General features: G+C 44.1%; 1 protein-coding gene and 1 pseudogene across 1 annotated transcript; one reads left to right on the forward strand and one right to left on the reverse strand.

Annotated features, from left to right (window-relative positions):
• Positions 1 to 19,222: 19,222 nt before the first annotated feature.
• Positions 19,223 to 20,287, reverse strand: LOC126698721 (uncharacterized). Its single transcript, XM_050396123.1, has one exon. It carries the CDS (start codon positions 20,285 to 20,287, stop codon positions 19,223 to 19,225), a length of 1,065 nt encoding a protein of 354 aa, XP_050252080.1.
• A 431-nt stretch (positions 20,288 to 20,718) lies between these two features.
• On the forward strand, positions 20,719 to 22,065 carry LOC126698727 (protein SET DOMAIN GROUP 41-like; annotated as a pseudogene).
• The last annotated feature ends 2,417 nt before the right edge of the window (positions 22,066 to 24,482 follow it).

The following is a 24,482-nucleotide window of genomic DNA, read 5'->3' on the forward strand; positions in this document are numbered from 1 at the left end:
AATGGTGTTGTTCCCCTTCCTCTGGCTTAGGGGTATATACTTCTTACCTATTAGCTGGCCTTAGGTTTCCCTTAAACTCTTTCTGCAGAGAACTCCTCCAAAGGTTGGGTATTGGGCCAAACCAGCTCAACCCCAATGGCTGGAGGACGATTGTTGCCATGCAAGTATTATGGCGTGAGGCATTGGAAGGGAACCGTCCAATTACAGTGGACGAGTTCCTTTACTGCTATAAGCCCTCAGAGATCAAAAAATCTGCTGGGTTCTACCAGTTTTCGTCCAGAGGTACATATTACAGTTTAATAACGGGCCGTAGTTCGTCTGACCGGCTTTGGAAAAAAGAATTTTTTATTATTTCTGGAAATTGGGCTGGGGACCCAGCTGATGTGGGTATTCCCCTCTTCCCACCTTTTACCAGCCCTCTAGGTCATCTTCGTCCTGAGGGTATGTCTTTCTTTCCATTTTACCCTGTTTGTCCCTTAAAATTTCTTATCTGTTACTCGTCTAACCATTTATCTTGGTGATGCAGCTGTTGTTCGTCCACGCTTGGACAAGTTTTCCTTGGACCGGATAGACGTGGTTCGCACCTTTCCAGGAAGGACTTTCCACGACTTAGTTACTCTTAGTCGTCTAGCAACTTGGGGACTTGGTCCACTTCCTACGGCTGAGAACCTAAGTCACGAGGAGGTCACTCGTCGAAGTAAGTGTCGTCCATTATATTCTATTATTTCAGCTCTCCTTTTTTTTTTTTTTTTTTTTTTTTTTTTTTTAATTTTTCTGATTAATTTTTCTCGTCGTAGGGATAAGCACAATGAGGGAAAACAAGGAAAAAACAGTGGCCAGCGGGGACGAGGATGTTGCTGCTCCAACTCCCAAAGTGGCTTCCGTCCAGGCTGGGAAGAGGAAGTCCAAGGGTATTTCAAGCAATGTGGATCTGGACGACCTTCCCAGTCGTCGTGGCCACAAGAAGCAAAAACCAAGTAAGACTTCCCTTCCCAAGGTTCCAAAGTTCGTACCACCAACAGTGAACTTGGACGAGCCTGTGGACGTGGAGCCCGTCCAAATAGTTCATCCTGTCCAGTCTGATCCTCCCCCTGCTCCCAAAACTTCTTACAAGCCTAGCCCGTCTGAGCCCTCTGATCGTCCCTCTAATTTGGTTCTGGACGAGGGTTATGCATGGAGGACGTTCAAAGGGATCGTCACTGATCATGAAGTTAACGAATGTTACAACATGTCAGTGAAGGAGTTTGAGTGTTCTGGCATCCATGACCTTTTCAAGGTAAGTTTCTTCCTCGTCCTTGTGTGTAAACATTTAACTTTGAATGAAATGTCTAACTCCTTTTCGTCCAAATGCAGGCTATGTCAAAGTTTTATACAGCGACTTGCCAGGCCAAGGAGCTTGCTACAGAGGCCAAGACTGCCAAGGATAAGGCTAAGGAGCTAAGCCATGAGGTCTTATCCAAGAAGGGGGAGGTCATTAGGTTGACCGAGGATTTTAATCGTCTGCTGGGAAGCGAGACGAAGCTGAAGAACGATGTTGAGGAGCTCAAAGCTGACAACTTAGAGAAGGATACCCGCATCGTCCATCTAGAAGGACAAGTTGCAGAGCTTACCTCGTCCTTGGAGAAGGCACGTGAAGAAGCAATTGCTGCTTTTAAGAAGTCTGACGAGTATAAGAATCGTCTAGACAGTCATTATGCAGCTGGTTATGAAGACTTCCGTGCTGATGCCAAAGACGCGTATCCTGATTTGGACTTTAACTCGTTCAAGCTTCCTCTTGCTACAGAGAGTTCTGTGTTGCAGACGAGTTCCGAGGACGTCAACATCATGGACGATGCTAACACTGAAGTTACTCAGGACGAACCCAAGTGAAGTCTATTTCCTTAGAGAATTTGTTTTTATTTGCTTTTCATGGAAGTGCCCGTTGTTTTGGGCTTTTTACTTCTCTTTTTTTTTATTTTAAAGCTCATGCAAGTACAATCATCTCGTCCAGGATTGTGGACGAGCTTTATATACATATTCAAAACTAAATGGGTTTTTGGACGTTGGTCGTCCACCCTTTAAATGAAAGAAATGAATAATTCTATTTTCACTTCCATTGTTGTTTGAATATATATGTTTTCAGCTTTATGTATGAACTTTTTATTATCATATCAGCAATGTGGTTCGTCCATCTAGGAATTCAGTTCACCTCGTCTTGGTCATGGGGGTGAATTTTATTACATCACCAAGATAAAGTATGTTGATTCCTTTGGCTAGATTTTCCATCATTCCGAAATTATGGACGATCATTTTGTCGTCCTGGATGATTAGACTTTTAGCGTTTCTCGTCCAAGGTAATGGATTGTTAAGCTAATTTTGAAGTCTTGGCTCGTCTGCGTTTCGGACGAATACTTTTGGGAATTCATCTCGTCTTGGGGTCTAGACGAGTATGCCCTTTTCATCTCGTCCCATGTTCTGGACGGATGAATCATGCTTTATTTTTCGCTTGGGTTTCATCTCGTCCTGTGTTCTGGACGGATGGACCTCTGTATTTGGGTTTCATCTTCGTCCTATGTTCTGGACGGATGAACCTCCGTATTTTAGCTTAGGTTTCACCTCGTCCCATGTTCTGGACGGATGAAACTTTTCATCTTTCCTTTGGAGAAAGGTTTATGGACGATATATCCTTGCGTCCAAGGATTTCATTCGTCCATGCTTACTTTCTTTTTGCGGATCAATCTGAATGAACATATAAGGATTCCAATAATATATTTGAAAACAATATATATATATTTGAAAACCCAAACTTATGTAATCATTCGTCCACAGGCATGGCACATGCTTATTAGCTAGTGCCTTATTGAATTTAAAAATACAAACCAATTCGTCCATGAATAGCACAAAAGTGAAAACACTAATGTACTTTCTAGGGGATTATTAAAATACTTAAAAACACTTAACAGTAGTAAAATACTTCTTCTCGTCCAAGGACATCGGTGAAGAGTCAGCACTTATTGATGGTACTTCCTGAGGTGCTCAACATTCCAAGGGTGTTCCAGCCTCCGCCCATCCAAAGCTTCCAAATAATAGGATCCTTGCCTTTTGCAGTTGACAACCCTATAAGGTCCTTCCCAATTTGGGCCAAGTTTCCCGTAGGCTGGGTTTCTTGTTGCCAAGGTAACCCTCTTCAAGACGAGATCTCCAATGTTGAAACGCCTAGGCTTTACCATAGCATCATATTGTCTTGCCATGAGATTCTTGTACCTTGCTGTCCTTTGTTCTGCATCCATCCTGACCTCGTCCATAAGGTCAAGGTTAAGACGGAGCTGTTCGTCATTTTCTTCAGTTTGGTACTTTCTGACCCTGTGGCTCGTCATGTGTACTTCTGCTGGTATAACTGCCTCGCTTCCGTAGGCTAGCTTAAAAGGAGTTTCTCCTGTTGGAGTTCTCGCTGTAGTTCTATAAGCCCATAAAACACCTGGTAATTCATCCGGCCATATCCCCTTTGCCCCTTCGAGCCGAGTCTTGATGATCTTTAGCAAGGATCGGTTCGCTACTTCTGCCTGGCCATTGGCCTGTGGATGGGAGGGTGAGGAGTAATGGTTCTTCATTCCAAGCTGTTCACAAAATTCCCTGAAGGGTGTGTTGTCAAACTGTCGTCCATTGTCAGACACTAGTACTCTAGGTACTCCGAATCTGCATACAATGTTCTTCCAGACGAAGTTCTTGACATTCTGCTGTGTAATTTTGGCTAAGGGTTCGGCTTCCACCCATTTCGTGAAGTAATCTATTCCCACCACCAGAAATTTCATTTGCCGAGTTCCAGTCGGAAAGGGCCCCAAAATATCTAGTCCCCATTGTGCGAAAGGCCAAGGGGCCATCATTGGCGTGAGATATTCTGCTGGCTGTCTGGGAATGTTACTAAAGCGTTGGCATTGATCACAGACTTTGACATATGCTTTAGCGTCAGCTTGGATGGTTGGCCAATAGAATCCACTTCGGATGACTTTATGGACGAGTGATCTGGCTCCCGAATGGTTCCCGCATGCTCCTTCGTGAACTTCCCTCAACATGTAATTTGCCTCGTCTGGAGCCAAACATCTTAAGAGAGGCTGGGAAAAACCTCTCTTATATAACACCTCGTCCATAAGCACATACCTTGCTGACTTGACCCTGAGCTTTCTAGCTTCATCCTTCTCTTCTGGAAGCATTCCGTCCTTTAAGTATGACACTATCGGGGTCATCCAATTTCCTTCTCCCTCTATTTGCATCAGTTCTGGAAGGTCTATGCTTGGCATGTAGTGTACATCATTCATCTCGTCCAAGGCCTCATTCGCAGATGCTTCCTTCGCCAGAGTATCTGCCTCCACATTCTCTTCCCTTGGGATTTGAACAAAATCTGCTTTTTTGAATTTCTTCACAAGGCGTACTACCTTCCTTAGATATTTCTTCATTCTGTCTTCCTTGGCTTCACATGTCCCATTGACTTGGCCTATGACCAGTTGAGAATCTCCCAGGACAAGTATTGAGTCTGCTTCTACGGACTTGGCCAGTTCCAACCCCTTTAAAAGGGCTTCATACTCCGCTTCATTGTTAGTAGTCTGGTATTGCAGACGGGCCTTGTATTTCAATTTTTCCCCTTCTGGCGACTGCAAAACAACTCCTATTCCTCCAGCATATAATGTAGACGATCCATCAACATGGACGACCCATTTGTTGTTGTCATCGCCTTCCCCCAGGTCTTCATAACATGGAGTGAACTCCGCAATGAAATCTGCCAAGGCTTGAGCCTTTATTGCACTTCTCGGTTGATACCGAATGTCGAATTCACTAAGTTCAACTGCCCATTGAACGAGTCGTCCTGCGGCTTCCAGCTTGTTCATTGCCTTCTTAAGCGGATGGTCCGTCATGACATTAATGATATGAACTTGGAAGTAATGTCTTAACTTCCTAGAAGCCGTTACTAGTGCGAAAGCCAATTTCTCCATGAGCGGATATCTTCCCTCTGCTCCTCTGAGTGCCCGGCTAGTGTAGTACACCGGCTTTTGTATTTTCCCTTCCTCTCTGATTAAAGCTGAACTTACGGCATGTGGGGACACCGCTAAGTATAGGTACAGTTCTTCTCCTTGCACAGATGGACTTAATAATGGGGCCGTTGTAAGATAATCTTTCAGGTCTTGGAAGGCCCTTTGGCATTCGTCCGTCCACTCAAATGCCTTCCTGAGGACTTTAAAGAAAGGTAAACACTTATCTGTGGCTTTCGAAACAAACCTGTTCAAAGCGGCAACTCGTCCTGTGAGGGATTGGACTTCCTTTATACCCTTCGGTGGCTCCATGTTCAATATAGCCTGGATCTTATCCGGATTTGCTTCAATTCCCCTTTGCGAGACCATGAACCCCAGAAACTTTCCCGACGACACTCCGAATGCACACTTGCTTGGGTTCAACTTCATCTTATATCGCCGAAGTGTTTCAAAGGTTTCCTGTAGGTCATCTAGATGGCTTCCTTCGTCTATGCTCTTCACAAGCATGTCGTCGACATAAACCTCCACATTCCGTCCTATCTGTGGACGAAACATGTGATTCACTAACCTCTGATAAGTTGCCCCTGCGTTCTTCAAGCCGAAGGGCATTACTTTGTAGCAAAACAAGCCTTGGCTGGTAATGAAGGAAGTTTTCTCCTGATCAGCTTCATCCATCTTGATTTGATTATATCCTGAGAAGGCATCCATGAAACTCAGCAACTGATGGCCGGCAGTAGAGTCCACCAATTGATCAATGCGTGGTAGAGGATAACTATCCTTGGGACATGCTTTATTCAAGTCCGTGAAGTCTACGCACATTCTCCACTTTCCATTAGCTTTCTTCACCATCACCACATTGGCTAACCAATCCGGGTAATAGACTTCCTTGATGAACTTTGCTGTGGTCAGTTTTTGAACCTCTTCCTTGATTGCTTTGTCCCTCTCGGGGGCGAATACCCTCTTCTTCTGACGGATGGGCTTAAAAAAGGGGTATACATTCAACCGATGAGTGATCACACTTGGGTCGATTCCAGGCATGTCGTCATGACTCCATGCAAAAACGTCGATACTTTTCCTCAGGAACTGGATGAGGTCTTCTCTTGCCTTCTCCTTCATACATGTTCCAATTCTGGTAAATTTCTCTGGATCATCTTCCTGCAAAATAACATCTTCCAACACTTCCGTGGGCTCTGCAATAACTCTTCTTTCTTCGATGCTCATTGTCTGCACCTGTTCGTCCAAAGCCACCATGGCTAAGTAGCATTCTCTAGCTACCAACTGATCTCCTTGTGCTTGTCCTATCCCGTACTCCGTAGGGAATTTGACTGATAGATGGTAGGTCGAAGTTACCGCCTTCCAACTATTAAGAGTGGGCCTTCCAATAATGGCGTTGTATGAAGACGCACAATCTACCACAAGGAAGTTGACTTCCTTGGTTATCTGTTGCGGGTATGACCCTACCACAACTGGTAATGTAATGGTACCCACAGGCTGCACCTTCATTCCTCCAAATCCTATCAGTGGCGAGCATACTGGACGAAGTTGATCTCGTCCAAGCCTCATCTGTTGGAAGGCGGGGTAATACAATATGTCTGCTGAACTTCCGTTGTCAACTAACACTCTCCTGGTTGTATAATCTGCAATGAGCAGTGTAATGACGATCGCATCATCATGCGGGTGATGGATCCTCTCAGCATCTTCGTCGGTGAAGGAAATGGTTGGCTCGTCCATTGATCTCGTCCTTGGTGATCGTCCAGAGAGCTGGACGCTTTGTACCGCTTTGAGATACGTCTTCTTTGACTTGGAAGACTGCCCCGTCGAGTTCCCTCCAACGATAATCCTTATTTCTCCTAGTGGGGGCCGGGATGATTCCTCCATTTTGCCTTTCAGCTTCTCATCTGTACGATCCCTTCCAACAAAGTGCTTCAACTTTCCTTGTCTGATAAGGTTCTCTATTTGCTGTTTTAGGTCATAACACTCATCCGTGTCATGCCCATGGTCCCTGTGAAAGCGACAATATTTGTTCTTATTGCGCTTGTTGGGATCCCCTTTCATCTTCTCTGGCCATTTTAAAGCAGGATCGTCTTTGATTTGCATGAGCACCTGATTAAGCGGAGCATTCAGGGGCGTATAGTTCTGGCTTCTTCCCGAGGGACCTGTCTTCCTGCCATCTCGTTCCTTCCTATCTTCCGTCCGTCCCTTCTTTGGACGAGGGGCTTGTTCTGAGTGTCGAGCTGGGTGCGCTTCCATCCTTTCAGTTCTTTTCCTCTTCTTGGCTATGATTGCATCTTCTGCATTCATGAAGTTCTGAGCCGAATGGACGAGCTCGGCCATGGTTTGAGGCTCCTTCTCATATAGCTTGTGGATAAATAAATCCGAATTAATCCCGTTGTGGAAGGCTGCCAGTAGAAGCTTGTCGTCCACCTCGTCCACACTAAGGGCTTCTCTGTTGAAGCGAGTGATGAATGACCGCAGGCTTTCATTCTCCCCTTGTTCTATGGTCAGCAAGCTGGACGAAGAGCGCTTGTGCCTCTGTCCCCCGATGAAATTGTTAACAAACAATTTGCTTAACTCTTCGAAAGAACTTACGGAACTTGGGGGGATTTTACTGAACCAAACCCGTGCCGGGCCTTTAAGGGTAGTAGGGAAGGCTCGACACATGATTTCATCAGGGACCCCTTGAAGGTGCATTGTTGTCTTGAATGTTGCAATGTGATCGAAGGGGTCACGCGTCCCGTCATACGAGTCCAGGGAAGGTAGTTTGAACTTTGATGGTAGAGGGTGGCCATTGATGGAAGCCGTAAAAGGAGAGTCAGTCCTGTGGACCAAATCCTCTATAGGATTCGTTCTTCTCATGTTCTCCTTCATCTCCTCCATGACTTTCTTCATTTGGTCCATCTCCTCTTTCAGGTGTGGCACTGTCCGTGAAGTGGTGCCTCTAAACTGACTTCCAATCTCAGTATTCTGTGTGTCACCATGGCCTTGCGTCTGCCCTGCATGCTCCTCACGTGTCTGTCTCCTGTGAGTGATCTCCATCCTTAACTCCTGGTTTTGGCGAGTCAATTCCGCCATTGCAGCCGCCATGGATTGCATATTTTGAACGGAAGACGTTTGCATGACTGGTGCGGATTGGCGATCACGCTGAGGATCACTTGAAGCGCCTCTGCTTCCCTGACGGCCAGGGCTAGTAGCCCTCGACCTGGTCCTGACCATCCTAACCTTTTTGTCGCGGAAAAGAAAGTCGCAAAACAACCTTCGCTTCCCACAGACGGCGCCAACTGATAGTGTTCGAAATCAGTAAGGTAGAATGGCCTGGCTTCGGTGGGCTGTTCAAGCGGTTGATGGCCTGCAAGGAAGAGAATGCGATCAAAAGAGGGGACCGGAGAAGACCGGTCGAACCCCCTCCGATGGAGAAGTTAGATTTGTAGGAGAATAAGTTCCAAGTATTTTGGAAATGTGTCTGAGAGAAAAAGACTTACCTCTGTCGGGTCCAGACCGGTCTCTTATATAAGGAGCTAGGGGCGGTTATTTGTTCGATAACCTCCCCAGGTTTTGTGGAATCCAACAACTCCGGAGTAACCTCCCTCAACGGATATAAAATGGTAACTGCTAAATGGAGGTTAATTTATTCGGAAGGGTTTGTCGAGATAGTTGAGGGTTGCTGAAAGTCTAAGTGTTGAGGGTTCGTCCGTCTGGTGTAGGGTGGTTTAGTCGTCCAAGGATATTTGACGACTTCTCATGGACGATCCTCATGGACGATCTTTTCGTCCATGGGAGACTTAAACTTATGGAGTGGTGCTATTATTTAATGGACGTCTCTCCTTCTTCTGGGTTGACTCTTGGATCAATCTGCGCTGTAGGCTCTGGACGAACCCTTTGGACGAGCTGGAGATGGATTATTTTCCGCTTCTCTATCATATATATTTTAGAATACTGCTACAGTACAATTCTAAACTATTGCAAAAAAATTTGCAATAGTGGGGTTTACAATTTTCTGATGCAAATGTTTTTGAGTCATGAAATACTAAAAAGTCCATCGATATGGCATTAGCATTCTTCAATGCTAATGCTCTTAGTTTGATATTTTAAACTAAAAGACAAAACATGTCAGCTTTGTTAATTGTTCAACAATAACCTCTGAGGGGTTAATTTGGTGGTTCCTAGTAAGTGTCATGAGGGTGAGGGAAGGAAGACATAGAAATACCACAACACTCTCATTCGCTCTCCTCTCCCCCACTCACTCCCACTCCTGCTTCCTCCAATCCCATCTTGACGATCTTTCTCACCAAATTACCGCAAACTCATCTGGGTATTTGCAGTATACCCACAAAACTTGGGTGATTATTACAATTATCATGCTCAACATTCACTTGAAGCTAAGCCTTTATTCGTCCGTCCAAGTACATTTCATAAAATGTTTTTGATTCTTTGAAGTCCTTTATGAGTTTGTATTATCTAAATCAATTAGATCCTTCGTACTTGATGATGCATGAAAAATTAGTGAGTTACTCATCTATTTGGAGGTGCTAGAAGACTTGCAAGAGGGAAGAACGCTATCGGAGGGCACCGGTGGAATGCCGGCCTAAGCTTCTCCGATGCTAAATTTGGAACCTCACAAAAAATTTCCAAGAACTCTCAAAGTATAAGAGTTGGGAATTTTCTCACGTACCTTGATTTGAGTGAGGTTTGACCTTTATACAGGGGAACTTGAGTGGGCCTCTTTGTCTTGTGCTACTCTCCTCATAGGAGATGTGTTGGCTAAATGGAGTGAGTGGGAGTGAATTTCGGAAAAATTGCTCACATGTTCTAAAGTAGTGGACTTGTGGAGTAAATTCCGTTGGTAGTATCTAAGTGTAGAATGACAGTTACCTAGACGATCATGATGTGAATGAACCTCATGGTATGGACGATTGTTTATAATCCACTTGTATAATTAGGTGGTCCTTTGTATGGACGGACGTAAATGTGTTGGATGACACCTTAGACAAGACTGTTACTTTATTCCTTAGGATAACCATCTATGTGGACGAGTCCTATGTATGGACGACCATATTGCCATGGATGGTTGATTATGGTCTTATGGTCGAAATAGACAATATTTTCCTATTTTGACTGAATCAACATGAGATGGACGAATATGTTTGGACGGACGATCTCCTTAGACGAATGGTCTCCCTAGACGAGTGAGGCATTTATCTCTAGTGTTGAGTCATCGCTTGTCGGACGAATAAGTATGATCATCGATGGGTCATTCCCTATATGGATGAGCAAATGAAGAGTCCACTCTGGAAGAGTCTTGATGGTGAACTGAAAATTGAACTCCAATTCATCCATGAGGGTCGTCTGAGCCAATAAGGCAAGAATGGATATACCTAGCAAAATGGTTGTTCAAGGACATATGGGTCGTCCATGAGGCAAGCGCCTGGATGACCCCCGACACTTGGAAAATTCCATAGAGATTTATTTACAAAAGCCAGTAAAATTGAACCACATGTTATTATTTCAAGGCATGAGTAAAATCTTGGTTCATCACTATAACTTCCTACTTAGTACTTAACTTCCAACGACAGTTATAGAAAAAATATTCTAACTCCTATAGCGATTGTGGAAGTTAACCTTGAACCCTCTGACCTCCTCAAATATAGGGGAAGTTACAAGAGAAGTAACCGCTTCAAGAGCACACTATATAAATACTTATTCACATCAAATGAAAGTAAGTTTGAGACAACTTCCAAAAAGTTGGAACTCCAAAATTTAAGAGAGAAAATTAACTTAAGTATCGGAGGGTTCTTGGTCGGTTAGCCTTGGTCTCCTTTGATCGTTTGTTTTTCTTTTCAAGCCTTTCAAGCAATTATTAGATCATTGAAGCCCAGAGCATTCAGCCTACTGATTTTCTATGCATCATCAAGTCTCATCTGGAAGAGCTAACATTTGTCAGATAAGGTCATTTGGGAGAGTTTCCCTTTTCAAGAAGGTACCATGATCGTCCATGCAGTTGGACGACTTACTTCGGGTGGTGGTGATGGAAGGCCGGCTTGGTAGACATGTTGGATGAGTTTATTGTAGAGTGGTAGGAAGTTTGCCTAAGGGGTGAAAATATTATCCTTATCAGTACTCATATTTTTACATGCAACCCTTTTCCCCAGCAGATGAGGCAATCAGAGTTATAGTCAAAGGAAAGGTATTGGTTTTTCTGCTGTGCTGTTGCAGGCGATGTAGTGCTTTGCCCCCCAACAACCAATGTGGATCATACTCTGCAGGTAAGAGTTGGGGGGAAAATAAAGGCATAACATCTGTTTGTCTGAATTTTTTCATGTCTTTGGATACCATATAGTTGTTGATGATGATTTGATCGTCAGTTGATTATGATCGTCCAGATGAAGCTGTTCCTCGCCAAATCAATCTTCTGCAACCTGTGGACGAACGAAAGGAAGTAGTTCGCCGGCGTTGTGCCTGCAAAAAGGTCTCCGATGCCAAAGTTAGAAAGATTGACAAAGGAGAACAATGGGAGTAATTTGCTAGAGTGTTTTCTTACCCTACCCCTTTCGGGGTTCCGTCTTTATATATGTGTGTTTGCAGGTTTTCTCTTCTAGCCGTTGGTGGAGTCTTGATGGAGGCTTTAATCTAGCCTGGTAACGTCTTTGCTGGGTGTTAATGATGAACTGCCATTCCCAACGGTCTGAAGGTTTGATTACTGTTTCGTAACTGTTCCGCGAAGAGTGGGGACGAGTGTTCGGATCTTTGAGCAACGACCTTATCTCTCTGGACGATTTTAGTAAGATCGTCCCTATCTTGCATTGTATGGACGATTACCATTTTGGTCGGGCTTATCAGCTGCCCCCCTATTCCATGGTCGTCCATTATTTGGACGATTATTGGAATATGAAAAGATTGTCATTACCATTTTTTTTGATTTATTTATTTTTCAGAAATGGCGCCTCGAGTTCTGCTCCGCATTGATTGCGTAGTGGCGGCTGTGGCTCCTCTCAGTGCCACGTGTCAGATTTCTACTGGTGGGAGTGCCTCGTTTCCGGTGAGTGCCTTTTCAGTTTTCCCGCACTTTCCAAGGCAGAAACCTTTGATTTCCTTTGGCTTTTCCTTTTTGCACTTCCCCATTCTTTGTGCAGTTGATCTCTCCTACGCGTATTTTGCTCCTCACCTCCTCAGTTTCCTCCCTAACTTCCAGGTACGCCCACCCATTTACGTTTTTTTTTTCCTTTTTGGTTTTTCCTTGTATTTGTGTCACTTAAGTTTCCTTCTCTTTCTGCACTGGTTTCTCTTCTTACTGAGTAGTGGTGTTAGTTTTCCTTTTCTTTTTCTTTAATGGTGGATACTTTCGAAGTTAGGCGTAACTTCCCCTCCGTAGCTTTTCTCCTTGCCCGTTTAGGTTCCTTGGTAGAGCTTTCTGGCGACCTATTAGGTGCGCCTTCCTCCGCCGGTTCGTACCCAGTAGTTGAGGAATTTGTTAATAGGGGTACCGGGTTAGGTTCGGCGTTGGGTGTTTTATACCCTCTTCTGTTGGAGTCTCAAGCTTGGTTTCGGTCTATTAGAGGGCACCTAAGAGAGGAAAATATGGGTTTAGAAGAAGGGTTAGGTGATTTAGAAAGGGGTTCGTCCTCAAACGTGGTCGAGGAAGAGGCCGGGATCGGTGCTACGACCATTTTACGAGGCTGCTTTTTCGTGTGGCCTCCGATTTCCCGTCCATCCATTCATTATGGAGCTTCTTTACCATTTTAACCTTGCACCGGGGCAACTTATGCCTAACTCCTGGAGAATAGTGATTAGTTGTATGGTGATCTGGACGACCGTTGCTGACGGGGATATGATCTCAGTTAATGAGTTCGTCCACTTGTATCGTCTGAAGGAGTCCAGAGAATTTGGGTACTATGAGTTCGTACCCTGGAGTAGGAAGGCTCGTCTGGTAGCTGACCTTCCATCGTCCTTTCGCTATTGGAAATCAAGATACTTCTTTGTATCTGGGGATGGTTGGGAAACGTTGCCTGATGATCTGTGGGGGAACGCACCTAGGTTTCTGCGACGATGGGAGACCCCTTTGATTGGTGCGTGTACCCCAATGTTGTTGGGCCTTCTTTTTTTTTTTTTTTTTTTTTTTTTTTTTTTTTTTTTTAACGTCGTCCTTTGCAGTGAAAGACCGTCCAGAGCTAGAGGCCAAGTTTGCCGAGCGAGTGCAGGCTGCCATCAGGTACGCAAGGATGATAGAAGACTTTGGTGAGCTGATTGATCCGCGTACCTTAGCTCGTCACTGTCTGGGCCCAGAACCTTCCCTCTACGTACTCAGTACCCTCGACCGTGAAGAAAGAAAACGTAAGTTGCACTTCACGCCTTTTCTTCATACTCATCTGCGTTTTTTATTTTTATTTTTATTTTTATTTTATTCGTCCTTGGTCTCTTTTGTGTAGAAATGACGTCGAAATTCAACAAAGAGATGTATGACAAGATAAAGGGCAAAAAGAATGAGCCCCTGTCCAGCATAGGCCAGAAGAGGCTGAGAATCACAGATAAGGAGAAGGAGAAAGAGGTGGAGGCGAGAGGGTCGTCCACACCAACCCTTGGTCTGGACGAAGGTCTGGTTGCGTCTCCTGGTGTTTCAATAGAGGAGGTTGCTCGTCCTTCGAAGAAGCAGAAGGCTGCTAATAAGGGGAAAGGAAAGGCTGATGCCAGCGTTTGGTCAGACGCAGGGACGGCCATGGACCGTGCCACCGAGCTTTTTACCTCTGGTGAGATGAGGGAAGTCACGAGCATTCCTTCACACGAGATGGTGAGCCGCCACGTTCATAAACTCGTGCAGGTGAATCATCATATACCTTGTTCCTTTCTTCGTTTTTATCTGCCTGACCATCTTTGTTGTTTTTCATTGAGCTAATTTTTATTAACTTTGTATTCGTCCATAGGTGTTGGGGGAGACCATGCACATCACCACTCAGTACCTAGCGAATGAGGAGAAGGCTGTCGTGGCTAACTCGAAGGTAGACGCTTTGGAGGCTGAAGCTTCTGGTTTGCGGAAGGATTTGATTACGACTATGGACTCTCTTAACGTTTCCAAGGAGCAAGTTCGTGTGCTGACGGAGCAGCTGGACGTCGAGAGACAAACCGTGAAGCAGAAGGACGAACTGCTAGCAGCGGCCGCTCAGAAGATGAAGGTTGCAGTAGCCAAGGCCGTTACTGCTTTTCAATCCACTGAGGAATACAACACCATTCTCTTCCAGTGGTACTTTAAAGGGTTCGAGTTGCTGCGAAGGTATCTCGTCAAGCATGGTCCTGCCGTGAGCCTTGATGATTTAGACTTTGAAGCCGTTGATAAGGAGATTGAGGAGGACGAGGCGGCTCAAGCAGGAGCGTCCACCGGTGTTGAACCACCTCAGGCCACCCAGGACGATGATATTTCCCCTTCAGCTTAATTTGCCTTAAGAAAATTTCCCCTTTTTTTTTTTTTTTTTTTTTTATGCACCAAGTCAAGAATAGCAGTCGTTTGGATGCCCCTCCTGTTTTTGGGGCCCCCTATTTTTGTTTCTAGAACAATTTAACTTTATGTTTGATCTTATAAATGTCTGTGCTTGCTCTTTTGATTTTGGAAATGTTTCCCATAATCTGACTTTTTTGGTCGTCCTGTATGGACGAGATTCTGTTGATCAATTTTGGCCCTCTTGCTCTTCTGTACAGATGAGATCATGTTGTGTGATGTACATGGACATCGAGGGAATCTAGCTTTAGAGGCGACGTGCATCTCTTAAGGAACTTTTGTCGTCGTGATGCTTCGATGTAATTCGTTCAAAGAATTTTGCCGTCATTAATCTTTTTCAGCGACGACGTAATTCCGTTTACGATTCTTATTGTCATTAAGCCTTTTTAGGGACGATGTACATCCATTAAGGAATTTTATCGTCACTAAGCTTTTTAGGGACGATGTACATCCATTAAGGAATTTTATCGTCATTAAGCTTTTTAGGGACGATGTACATCCATTTCCATTTAAGGAATCTTATCGTCATTAAGCTCTTTAGGGACGATGTACATCCATTTAAGGAATTTTATCGTCATTAAGCTCTTTAGGGACGATGTACATCCATTTAAGGAATTTTATCGTCATTAAGCTTTTTAGGGACGATGTACATCCATTTAAGGAATCTTATCGTCATTAAGCTCTTTAGGGACGATGTACATCCATTTAAGGAATTTTATCGTCATTATGCTTTTTAGGGGACGATCGCCCGTGCTTATCTTTGAAAACAGTGTAGAATGACTTGCTCAATTAACACTCAAGGGATGCTGGGTAATACTTATAATTCGAACAATTGCTTACATAAAATAGAAGTATCAAATTGGTTTTACAATGAAGTTTATGGTTCCTTTTCGTAATACCTCTTTAGATGTTCAACGTTCCACGGACGAGGTAGTCTTTTTCCTTCCGAATCCTCCAGGTGGTAGCTGCCCTGATGCGAATAATGGACGACTTTGTAGGGTCCTTCCCAGGACGGTCCCAACTTACCATGCGTTGGGTCCTTCGTTGCGGGGGTGACTTTTCTAAGGACGAGGTCACCAATGTTGAATCTTCTTAACTTCACTCTTTGATTATAGTATTCTGCTATCTTCTGCTGGTACTTTGCCATTCTTTCAGCTGCCTGGTCTCTAATCTCATCCAGGCTGTCTAAGTTTTCCTTCAATTGGTTCTCATTGGTTTGTTCGTCAAAAAATTCCCTCCTCAAGCTTGTGAGACCAACTTCGACTGGTATGACTGCTTCTGTGCCATATGTCAGACTGAACGGTGTTTCTCCAGTTGGTGTCTGTGCTGTCGTCCTATATGCCCATAGGGCGCTTGGCAGTTCTTCAGGCCACATTCCTTTTGCCCCCACCAACCGGGACTTGATGATCTTCAGCAGGGTCCGGTTGGTTACTTTCGTCTGTCCATTGGCCTGGGGATGCCCTGGTGATGAATACTTATTTTTGATGCCCAAGCTCGAGCAAAATTGCCGGAAGCTTTGGCTGTCAAACTGACGACCGTTGTCTGATATGATCGTGCTTGGTATGCCGAACCTGCAAACAATATTTTTCCAAACAAAATTCTGTACCTTTGCTTCGGTGATTGTTGCCAGAGCTTCTACCTCCACCCATTTTGTGAAGTAGTCGATGGCGACGAGCAGAAACTTCACCTGTCTCTTTCCCTGAGGTAAGGGACCCATGATGTCGATCCCCCACTGTGCGAATGGCCAGGGAGATGATATTGTGGTCATTTTCTCCCCGGGGATTCTTTGAACGTTCCCATATCTTTGGCAGCTGTCACACGTTCTCACGAAGTCAGCTGCGTCTCGTTGCATTGTTGGCCAAAAGTAGCCAGCTCTCATGATATTTCTGGCGAGGGACTTTGCCCCCGTGTGATCTCCGCAGATCCCACCATGCACTTCTTCAAGGATGTACCTGGCTTCCTCCTTTTCAACACATCTCAAATACGGCTGGGAGTAGCCTCTTTTGTAAAGTTCGTCATTAAGTATCGTAAATCTGGCTGCTCGTCTTCTTACTTTTTTAGCTTCCTCTGGATTGTCCGGTAGTCGTCCTTCTTGAAGGAATGTGACTATCGGGCTCGTCCATCCACGGTCTGTGTGGACGGAGGAAATCTGAAGTTCCAGTATGCTGGGATGGTTCTGTTCTTCCATCTTCCAATCGGACCTCTTACCTCCGCTGTCCGTTGAGGCACTTCGGGCCACCTCATCAGCTTCTGTGTTCTGATCTCTGGGGATCTGGACGAACTCTGCGTGATTGAAGGAACTGATCAATTGGTTTGTCAGCTTGAGGTATTTCTGCATCCTTGCCTCCTTTGCCTCGTACTCCCCCTTTACTTGTCCAATGACGAGTTGGGAATCGCTCCTGAGCACAACATTCTCAGCTCCTAGTGCTCGAGCTACTCTTAATCTTGCCAGTAGTGCCTCATATTCTGCTTCATTATTGGTCACCGGGAACTTAAGTTGGACTCCATACTTGATAACATTCTTTTCGGGAGAAGTGAGGACGATGCTAGCTCCGCCTCCATGTTGAGTGGACGATCCGTCAGTATTAACCGTCCAGATGTTCTCGACGTTTTCAGGGACGGTGAACTCTGCTATAAAATCTGCCAGTGCTTGCGCTTTTATCGCCACCCTTGGACGATATTTTATGTCGAACTGGCTGAGCTCGACTGCCCACTGCACCATTCTTCCTGCTGCTTCAGGTTTGTTCATTGCCTTTTTAATGGGCTGATCCGTCATCACGACGATGGGATTGGCTTGAAAATATGGACGGAGTTTCCTTGAGGCCATAATCAGGGCGAAGGTGATCTTCTCCATACGTGGGTACCGTGCCTCGGCGCCCTGGAAGGCCTGGCTAACGTAATACACAGGAAGTTGTAAACCACCATCTTCTCTAATCAATGCCACGCTGACAGCCGTGATTGAGACGGCTAAGTACAGGAATAGCTCTTCACCTTCTTTGGATGGGCTTAGGAGGGGCGGGTTGCTAAGATAACTTTTTAGCTTTTGGAACGCCGCTTCGCATTCCTCCGTCCATGAAAATGCTTTCTTCAAAGTCTTGAAGAATGGAAGGCATTTGTCCGTTGCCTTCGAGACGAACCGGTTGAGGGCCGCAATTCTCCCTGTTAGGGACTGCACTTCTTTGACCGTCCTGGGTGAAGACATTTCCAAGATGGCCCTGACCTTTTCGGGATTTGCTTCAATCCCTCTCTGCGACACTACAAACCCGAGAAACTTTCCCGAGGAAACCCCAAAGGCACATTTGGACGGGTTTAGTTTCATGCTATACCGTCTGAGAGTATTGAACGTCTCTCTGAGGTCGTCCAGATGGTTTTCTTCTTCCTTGGTCTTGACGAGCATATCGTCAACGTAAACCTCCACATTTCTCCCGATTTGCTTCTCGAACATCTGGTTTACCAATCTTTGATAGGTGGCCCCTGCATTTTTTAGCCCAAAAGGCATGACCCGATAGCAGTAAAGTCCCTGGCTGGTGATAAAAGCGGTCTTTTCCTGGTCTTCTTCAGCCATTTGTATCTGGTTATATCCTGAAAACGCGTCCATAAATGTGAGAAGTTTGTGTCCTGCTGTGGAGTCTACTAGCTGGTCGATTCTGGGCAGCGGGAAGCTATCTTTTGGGCATGCTTGGTTCAGGTCTGTGAAGTCGACACACATCCTCCACTTCCCATTTGACTTTTTGACCATGACTACGTTGGCCAACCACTCTGGATAGTGAACTTCTCGGATAAATCTTGCTGCAAGCAACTTATTTACCTCGTCCATCACTGCTTTATTTCGCTCGGGAGCAAAGACTCTCCTTTTCTACTGGACAGGTTTCTTTTCGGGATCAACATTCAGATGATGCTGGATGAGTCTTGCTGGGATTCCTGGCATATCCTTGTGGCTCCAGGCGAAAATGTCGAGGTTGCTCTTCAGAAAGCTGACGATTTCGTCTTTCGTCTTTTGGCTCATGCTCGTCCCTATTTGGGTCGTCCTTGGAGGGTTACCTTCAGCCAGATCTACTGTTTCAAGTTTCTCCATAATCTCTGGTGTCTTCTCCTCAATTGTCCACGTATGGTTTTCCTTTGAGGCCAGGACGGCATGGTAGCATTCCCTGGCCAGCACTTGATCACCCTTAATCTCCTCGATTCCATGTTCTGTTGGGAACTTCACCTTTAAGTAGTATGTGGAGATAGCAGCCTTCCAACGATTAAGCATTGGTCTGCCAATGATCACATTGTAGGACGAGGGTGAGTCTACTATTAGAAAATTGTGCTGGTTGGTTACCTGAAGGGGGTATGACCCGGTTGTTACTGTTAATGTCGTGATTCCTTTGGGGTACACTTTGTCTCCGCTGAAGCTGACTAGGGGAGACTCAAAAGGACGAAGTCTTTTTGGGTCCAGCTTTAGTTGTTGGAAAGCAGGAAGATAGATTATATCTGCTAAACTTCCGCTATCGACCAGGACTCTTTGCGTGTTGAACCCCTCGATCATGATCATAATGACGAGCGGGTCATCATGGGGCTGCTTCACACTTCTGGCATCCTCCTCAGAGAAATGCAAGTCTTCACTAGTGCGTCTTTGCTTTGACGGTGGTACACTGTGGACGCTGTTTACCTGTCTTTGGTATGACTTCCTGAGAGACTTGAATGATCCTCCGACGGTTGGTCCCCCGGCGATGGTTTTTATTTCCCCTAGCGCATTCTATGGACGAGGTTGGGGGCGATCTTCGTCTCTTCGTGCATTCACTGGCTGGCTTTTCTGTCCGTACCTGCCGAAATCCCCTCTTTTTACATACTGTTGTAGCTTCCCATTACGGATGAGCTCTTCAATCTGCTCTTTTAGGTCCCTGCAGTCCTCCGTGTAGTGCCCATGATCTTTATGGAAACGGCAGTATTTCCTCTTATCACGTAATCCAGGTGCTGAATGGAGTGGTTTTGGCCACTTTAGGGATGGTTCGTCCCTTATTTCTGTTAGAATTTGATCTACGGGCATCACCAGCGAGGTGAACTTTGATGGACGAGGGTTTTTATCGTCTCTCCTTCGATTCCCATCGTCATTCCTCCTGTCAGCCCGTTCTCGTTTTATCCCTCTTCGATCGTCCTCCTTTTCCTTCTTCTTTTCCCTACTCTTATCTGCTCCATCAATAGCTGCCAGAGCTTCCTCCGCGTTCATGTACTTCTGAGCCTTTAACAGTGCCTCGGCCATCGTCTTAGGGGGGTTCTTCGCCAAGGATGCTACAAAATCCCTGGACTTCAATCCTGCTTTGAAGGTCGTGAGATGTACCTTGTCATCTGTCTCATCTATTTCCAACATTCCTCGGGTGAAGCGTGTCACGTAGGACCTCAGTGGTTCCTTCTCTCCTTGTTTGATGGTAAGTAAGTGGTCGGCAGTTCTCTTTGGTCGCTGCCCCCCCACGAAGTGACGGACAAAGGAGTTGCTCAACTGTTCGAAATTGTCGATGGACGATGTTGGCAACTTGTTGAACCATTCCCTGGCTGCTCCTTTGAGGGTCGTAGGGAATGAGCGATAGAAGATCTCGTCAAGCGGCTGTTGGAGGCCTAAGGTCGTCCTGAAGGTATTCAGGTGATCCAAGGGGTCTTTCAGTCTGTCGAAAGGTTCTAGCTGTGGTAGACGGAATTTGGAGGGTACAGGGCACTCCTGGACAGCTATAGTAAAGGGCGAATCCGTCTTCCGGACGATTCTCTCCAAACTTTGGTCCGTCTTTCCTTTTATGGCGTTTCTTAGTTCGTCCATCTCTTTCCTCATTTCTCTCAATAAATCCGAGCTTGCTTCCTCCGGAGTACTTGTCCGCCTTCTGTTGCTGTCTTCATCGTCTCCCCTATCTGCACGATTGCTTTCCTATAGTAGTCGTTGTTTCATTTCTTGGTTCTGTCTTGTGAGTTCTTCCACAATTGCTGACAGCGACTGGATTTGTAGGGCCAGCGCAGCAGGATCTGGGTTTGTACTGGACTCCATTTGGACTGGGGACAGATCACGTTTTAAATCGTCGTTCCCACAGACGGCGCCAAACTGATGATGATTTGATCGTCAGTTGATTATGATCGTCCAGATGAAGCTGTTCCTCGCCAAATCAATCTTCTGCAACCCGTGGACGAACGAAAGGAAGTAGTTCGCCGGCGTTGTGCCTGCAAAAAGGTCTCCGATGCCAAAGTTAGAAAGATTGACAAAGGAGAACAATGAGAGTAATTTGCTAGAGTGTTTTCTTACCCTACCCCTTTCGGGGTTCCGTCTTTATAGATGTGTGTTTGCAGGTTTTCTCTTCTAGCCGTTGGTGGAGTCTTGATGGAGGCTTTAATCTAGCCTGGTAACGTCTTTGCTGGGTGTTAATGATGAGCTGCCATTCCCAACGGTCTGAAGGTTTGATTACTGTTTCGTAACCGTTCCGCGAAGAGTGGGGACGAGTGTTCGGATCTTTGAGCAACGACCTTATCTCTCTGGACGATTTTAGTAAGATCGTCCCTATCTTGCATTGTATGGACGATTACCATTTTGGTCGGGCTTATCAGCTGTAATTCAATGATTTTTCCATTTTTCTTTTTTCTTTGCTTTTTGATGGACTTTGTTTCGAGTTTATATTTATATTTTCCAAACCTCTGGCTCGATCTATTAATTTGTTTGGAAGGGCAAACACACCTTTTAACATTATTATATCAAACTTGCAACATTCTTCTTAACATGACTTAATTAAGATTTTAACCCCAAACAGGAAAAATATGGACAATAATTTTAGATTCATTTGCATGTATAAATTGTCTCATTTAACCGGACTTCATGAAGTTTAGTTCTAGGAAAATATATGTAATGTTTTCAAATTCTTTACCGAAATACTCTGATTGCTTCCTAACTAATTTTCTAACTTTAGTTCATGCTGTTTCTGATCCCCAAAAAAAAATTCATGCTTTTTTGGTTTAAAGGTATGGAGATGCTTGAACTCTCAATGAAAGGGTATCTTCAACTAATGTAACTTTGTGCTATTTTCCTCTCCAGAAAATTTCTTCAGCAAGTCTTGATGCTTCCAGTTTGAGTTCTGATCAAAATGTCACTATGCAATAAGAAGGTTGACTGATTACATTGATGATGCTATAACTCAGTATCTTTCATTTGGTGATCCCAAATTGTGTTGTGAGAAGCTTGAGAACTTGCTGACACAAGGTCTCCTTTATAAACAGTTAGAAGGCACTCAAGGAAGGGAAGTAAAATCACAACCAACCATCAAGTTGCATCGCCTGCACTACCTCTGTCTAAATGCCTATACTACACTGGCTTCAGCATATAAAGTCCGCGCAAGTGACTTGTTGGGTCTATATTCTGAAATGGATGAGCATCTGTTGGAAGCTCTGGACTTGAGCAGGACCAGTGCAGCATACTCATTATTGCCTGCAGGTGCTACTCACCATTTGTTTTGCTTTGAATCCTCTATAATTGCAACAGTTGCAAATTTCTGGATAAGTGCTGGGGACTCCTTATTAACTCTTTTCTAAAGTTCTGTATGGAGTGAGTTTGCAAAATGGGATCTGCCTTAGCGAACCCTCCTCTCTTGAAATGCATATGCGCTAAATGCTCACTAATGGATAATTTTAAAGCCATTCTATTTCATAGGGAAGCTCAAAATGCAGATTTTGAGGATATATCTAGTGAGTTCCTTGATTGTGTCACTATCATTACACAAAAGGTTTGGAGTTTTCTTAATCATGTTTGCTATTATTTCAGAGCATTTAAAGATCCCATTGACTTTAGCTGGCTTGTAACTTCAAAAATTTTCCAGCTTAAGGGATGTTCAGCCTCATCTTTGCAGCACTGCTGAAGGACATGGTTACACCCTCCAAGGTAGAATGCATATCTTCCAGCTTGGTGTCCATTGCTTACAGTATGGAGGGTATTTATTTAGCAAGCATATGTTACGGTCGACATTCCCATTTGACTAGTCAGGTTCAAAATATTCTATACTGTGAAGAGTGTTTGATAAATGATTCGCCTGAAACAGATTGAGTTATGAATTAAAAGGAGTTTTATACTTTGTCCAAGCAGTTACTGATTAACTTGAGCTAGTTTTGTTTGATCTTTATTTGCCCTTCTATCTAAGTCTTTCGTTGAAAGGTGTATGCATTGCCATGGAAGATTATCTAAGAGTTTCTACTGTTTGCAAACGTAGCAATGTGATTGTACGCGTATATAAATATGCCTGCTGATGCAGTTGATTGCGTGGACGGACTTGGACCCACAAACACTTGCAAAAAGAACACCAGAAGCTACGCCAGGGATTGTTGGCGGAAACTTAATTAACTGATGCCCAAGTCAAATTACAGGCAAAAAAAACTCTCATGAATTTGGCTCCTACCTGAAGCTTTTTGAATTCTTTGTAAATTGATCTCAACCATCCAAAGCATCTAGGAATTATTTGGACCATTAAATTAAAGCATGAAGCCCTATTTTTTCCTTTATTACCATACTTTATCACAATACCAAAAATAAAAATGCGAGCCTTTAGATTTAGAGAGGAAGACTTTCATATTGTTCTGACAAAAACCTAGTGGCCAGCCAGGCCATTTCTTCCTTTTATTTTTTTTGAACTTTGGATGCATAAAAAACCTACAATTAGAGTTCCTCTAAAGAATTTATTCGTAGTAGGTACCAGAGACTTTCAATTAGTAGCACATCGGTGTTCTTGTCCTTAATTTTTTTGATTTGTGTTGTTCACATAAATTTTATAAAGACGGCATTTAGAGAAAATAAGTTTTAATGAGTCTTGAGAAAAATTTCTAGCCACCCACTTTGGGAAATTTTTTTTTGAGCCTTAAAACTCTTCTCTAAAGAATTCTTCAAGGGATGGTTTGAAGTTTCTTTCAAAGTTTTTAACTTGGTTGTCAGATAAAACCAACATCATGTTAAGATAAGTAATAACATCAAATAGGATGGTAAATACATCAACTAATCGAAATATTATTCAAAAGCTAGTAAATCAACTGTCACAAGATTATTAATGTCAAGAGAGACAAACTCCATCTAGACTAAATTAGAAAAGAAAACCTTGTTCTCCTAGCTGAGATATATGTTACAATATTACCTTGCCTTTTTTATTTTTTTATTTTATTTTTTATTATTTTTTTTAATGGGAAGAACACACTTCATTCAAATAGTAGAAATCTGGATTACATCATGGGCACAGGCATGCTCAATAAACCTAGGACATTCCTCTAGCCATGCGTTATAATCCACCACATGCAATGCATGTTGGGCGAGTAAATGGGCAGGGGCATTCCCCTGCCTTTTAACATGTGACACTTCTGCAGCTCTAAACGTTTGAAATAATACCGCAGACTAGGGGTGTTCACCAAACTGCATAAATCGCATAAACCGCAAAAACCGCACCGCATCGCCCGCAAAATGGCATAACCGCACCGCACCGCAAGTAATAGTGCACCGCACTGCACTGCACCACACCGCATGGTGTAGTGCGGTTTGCAGTTTTATAATAAGAAAATTGCACAAACCGCATCGCACCGCACCCTCTCTATATATTAATATATTTATTTATTTTTAATATTAAATATATTATTAATAGTTTAATAACCCTAGTTTTCAAAAAAAAAAAAAAAGTTTAATAGCCATAGCAAGTGTTGACTAGAAAAGCAAACCCAAAATAAAGAAAAACTAGCTTAATAATTTAAAACTTGGCCAAAAAAAATGGAAAAATTAGTTTTGGGCTAAGTAAGAAAAGCCCAAAATTTAAAAAATATACCGATTTCAAACCGCATCTTATACATAGTATCGCACATATGAACGCAAAAATGAGATGCGGTGTAGTTATGGTTTTGGCTAAACTCTAAACCACACCACACCACACCGCACCGCACATGTGACTGCAAAAATAAGGTGCAGTGTAGTTACGATTTTAGATAAACTGCACCGCAAAGTGCGGTGCTAAAAATGGCCCAAAACC

Source organism: Quercus robur, chromosome 2 (assembly GCF_932294415.1).
Source record: "Quercus robur chromosome 2, dhQueRobu3.1, whole genome shotgun sequence".
In the NCBI taxonomy this organism is placed as follows: Eukaryota; Viridiplantae; Streptophyta; class Magnoliopsida; order Fagales; family Fagaceae; genus Quercus; species Quercus robur.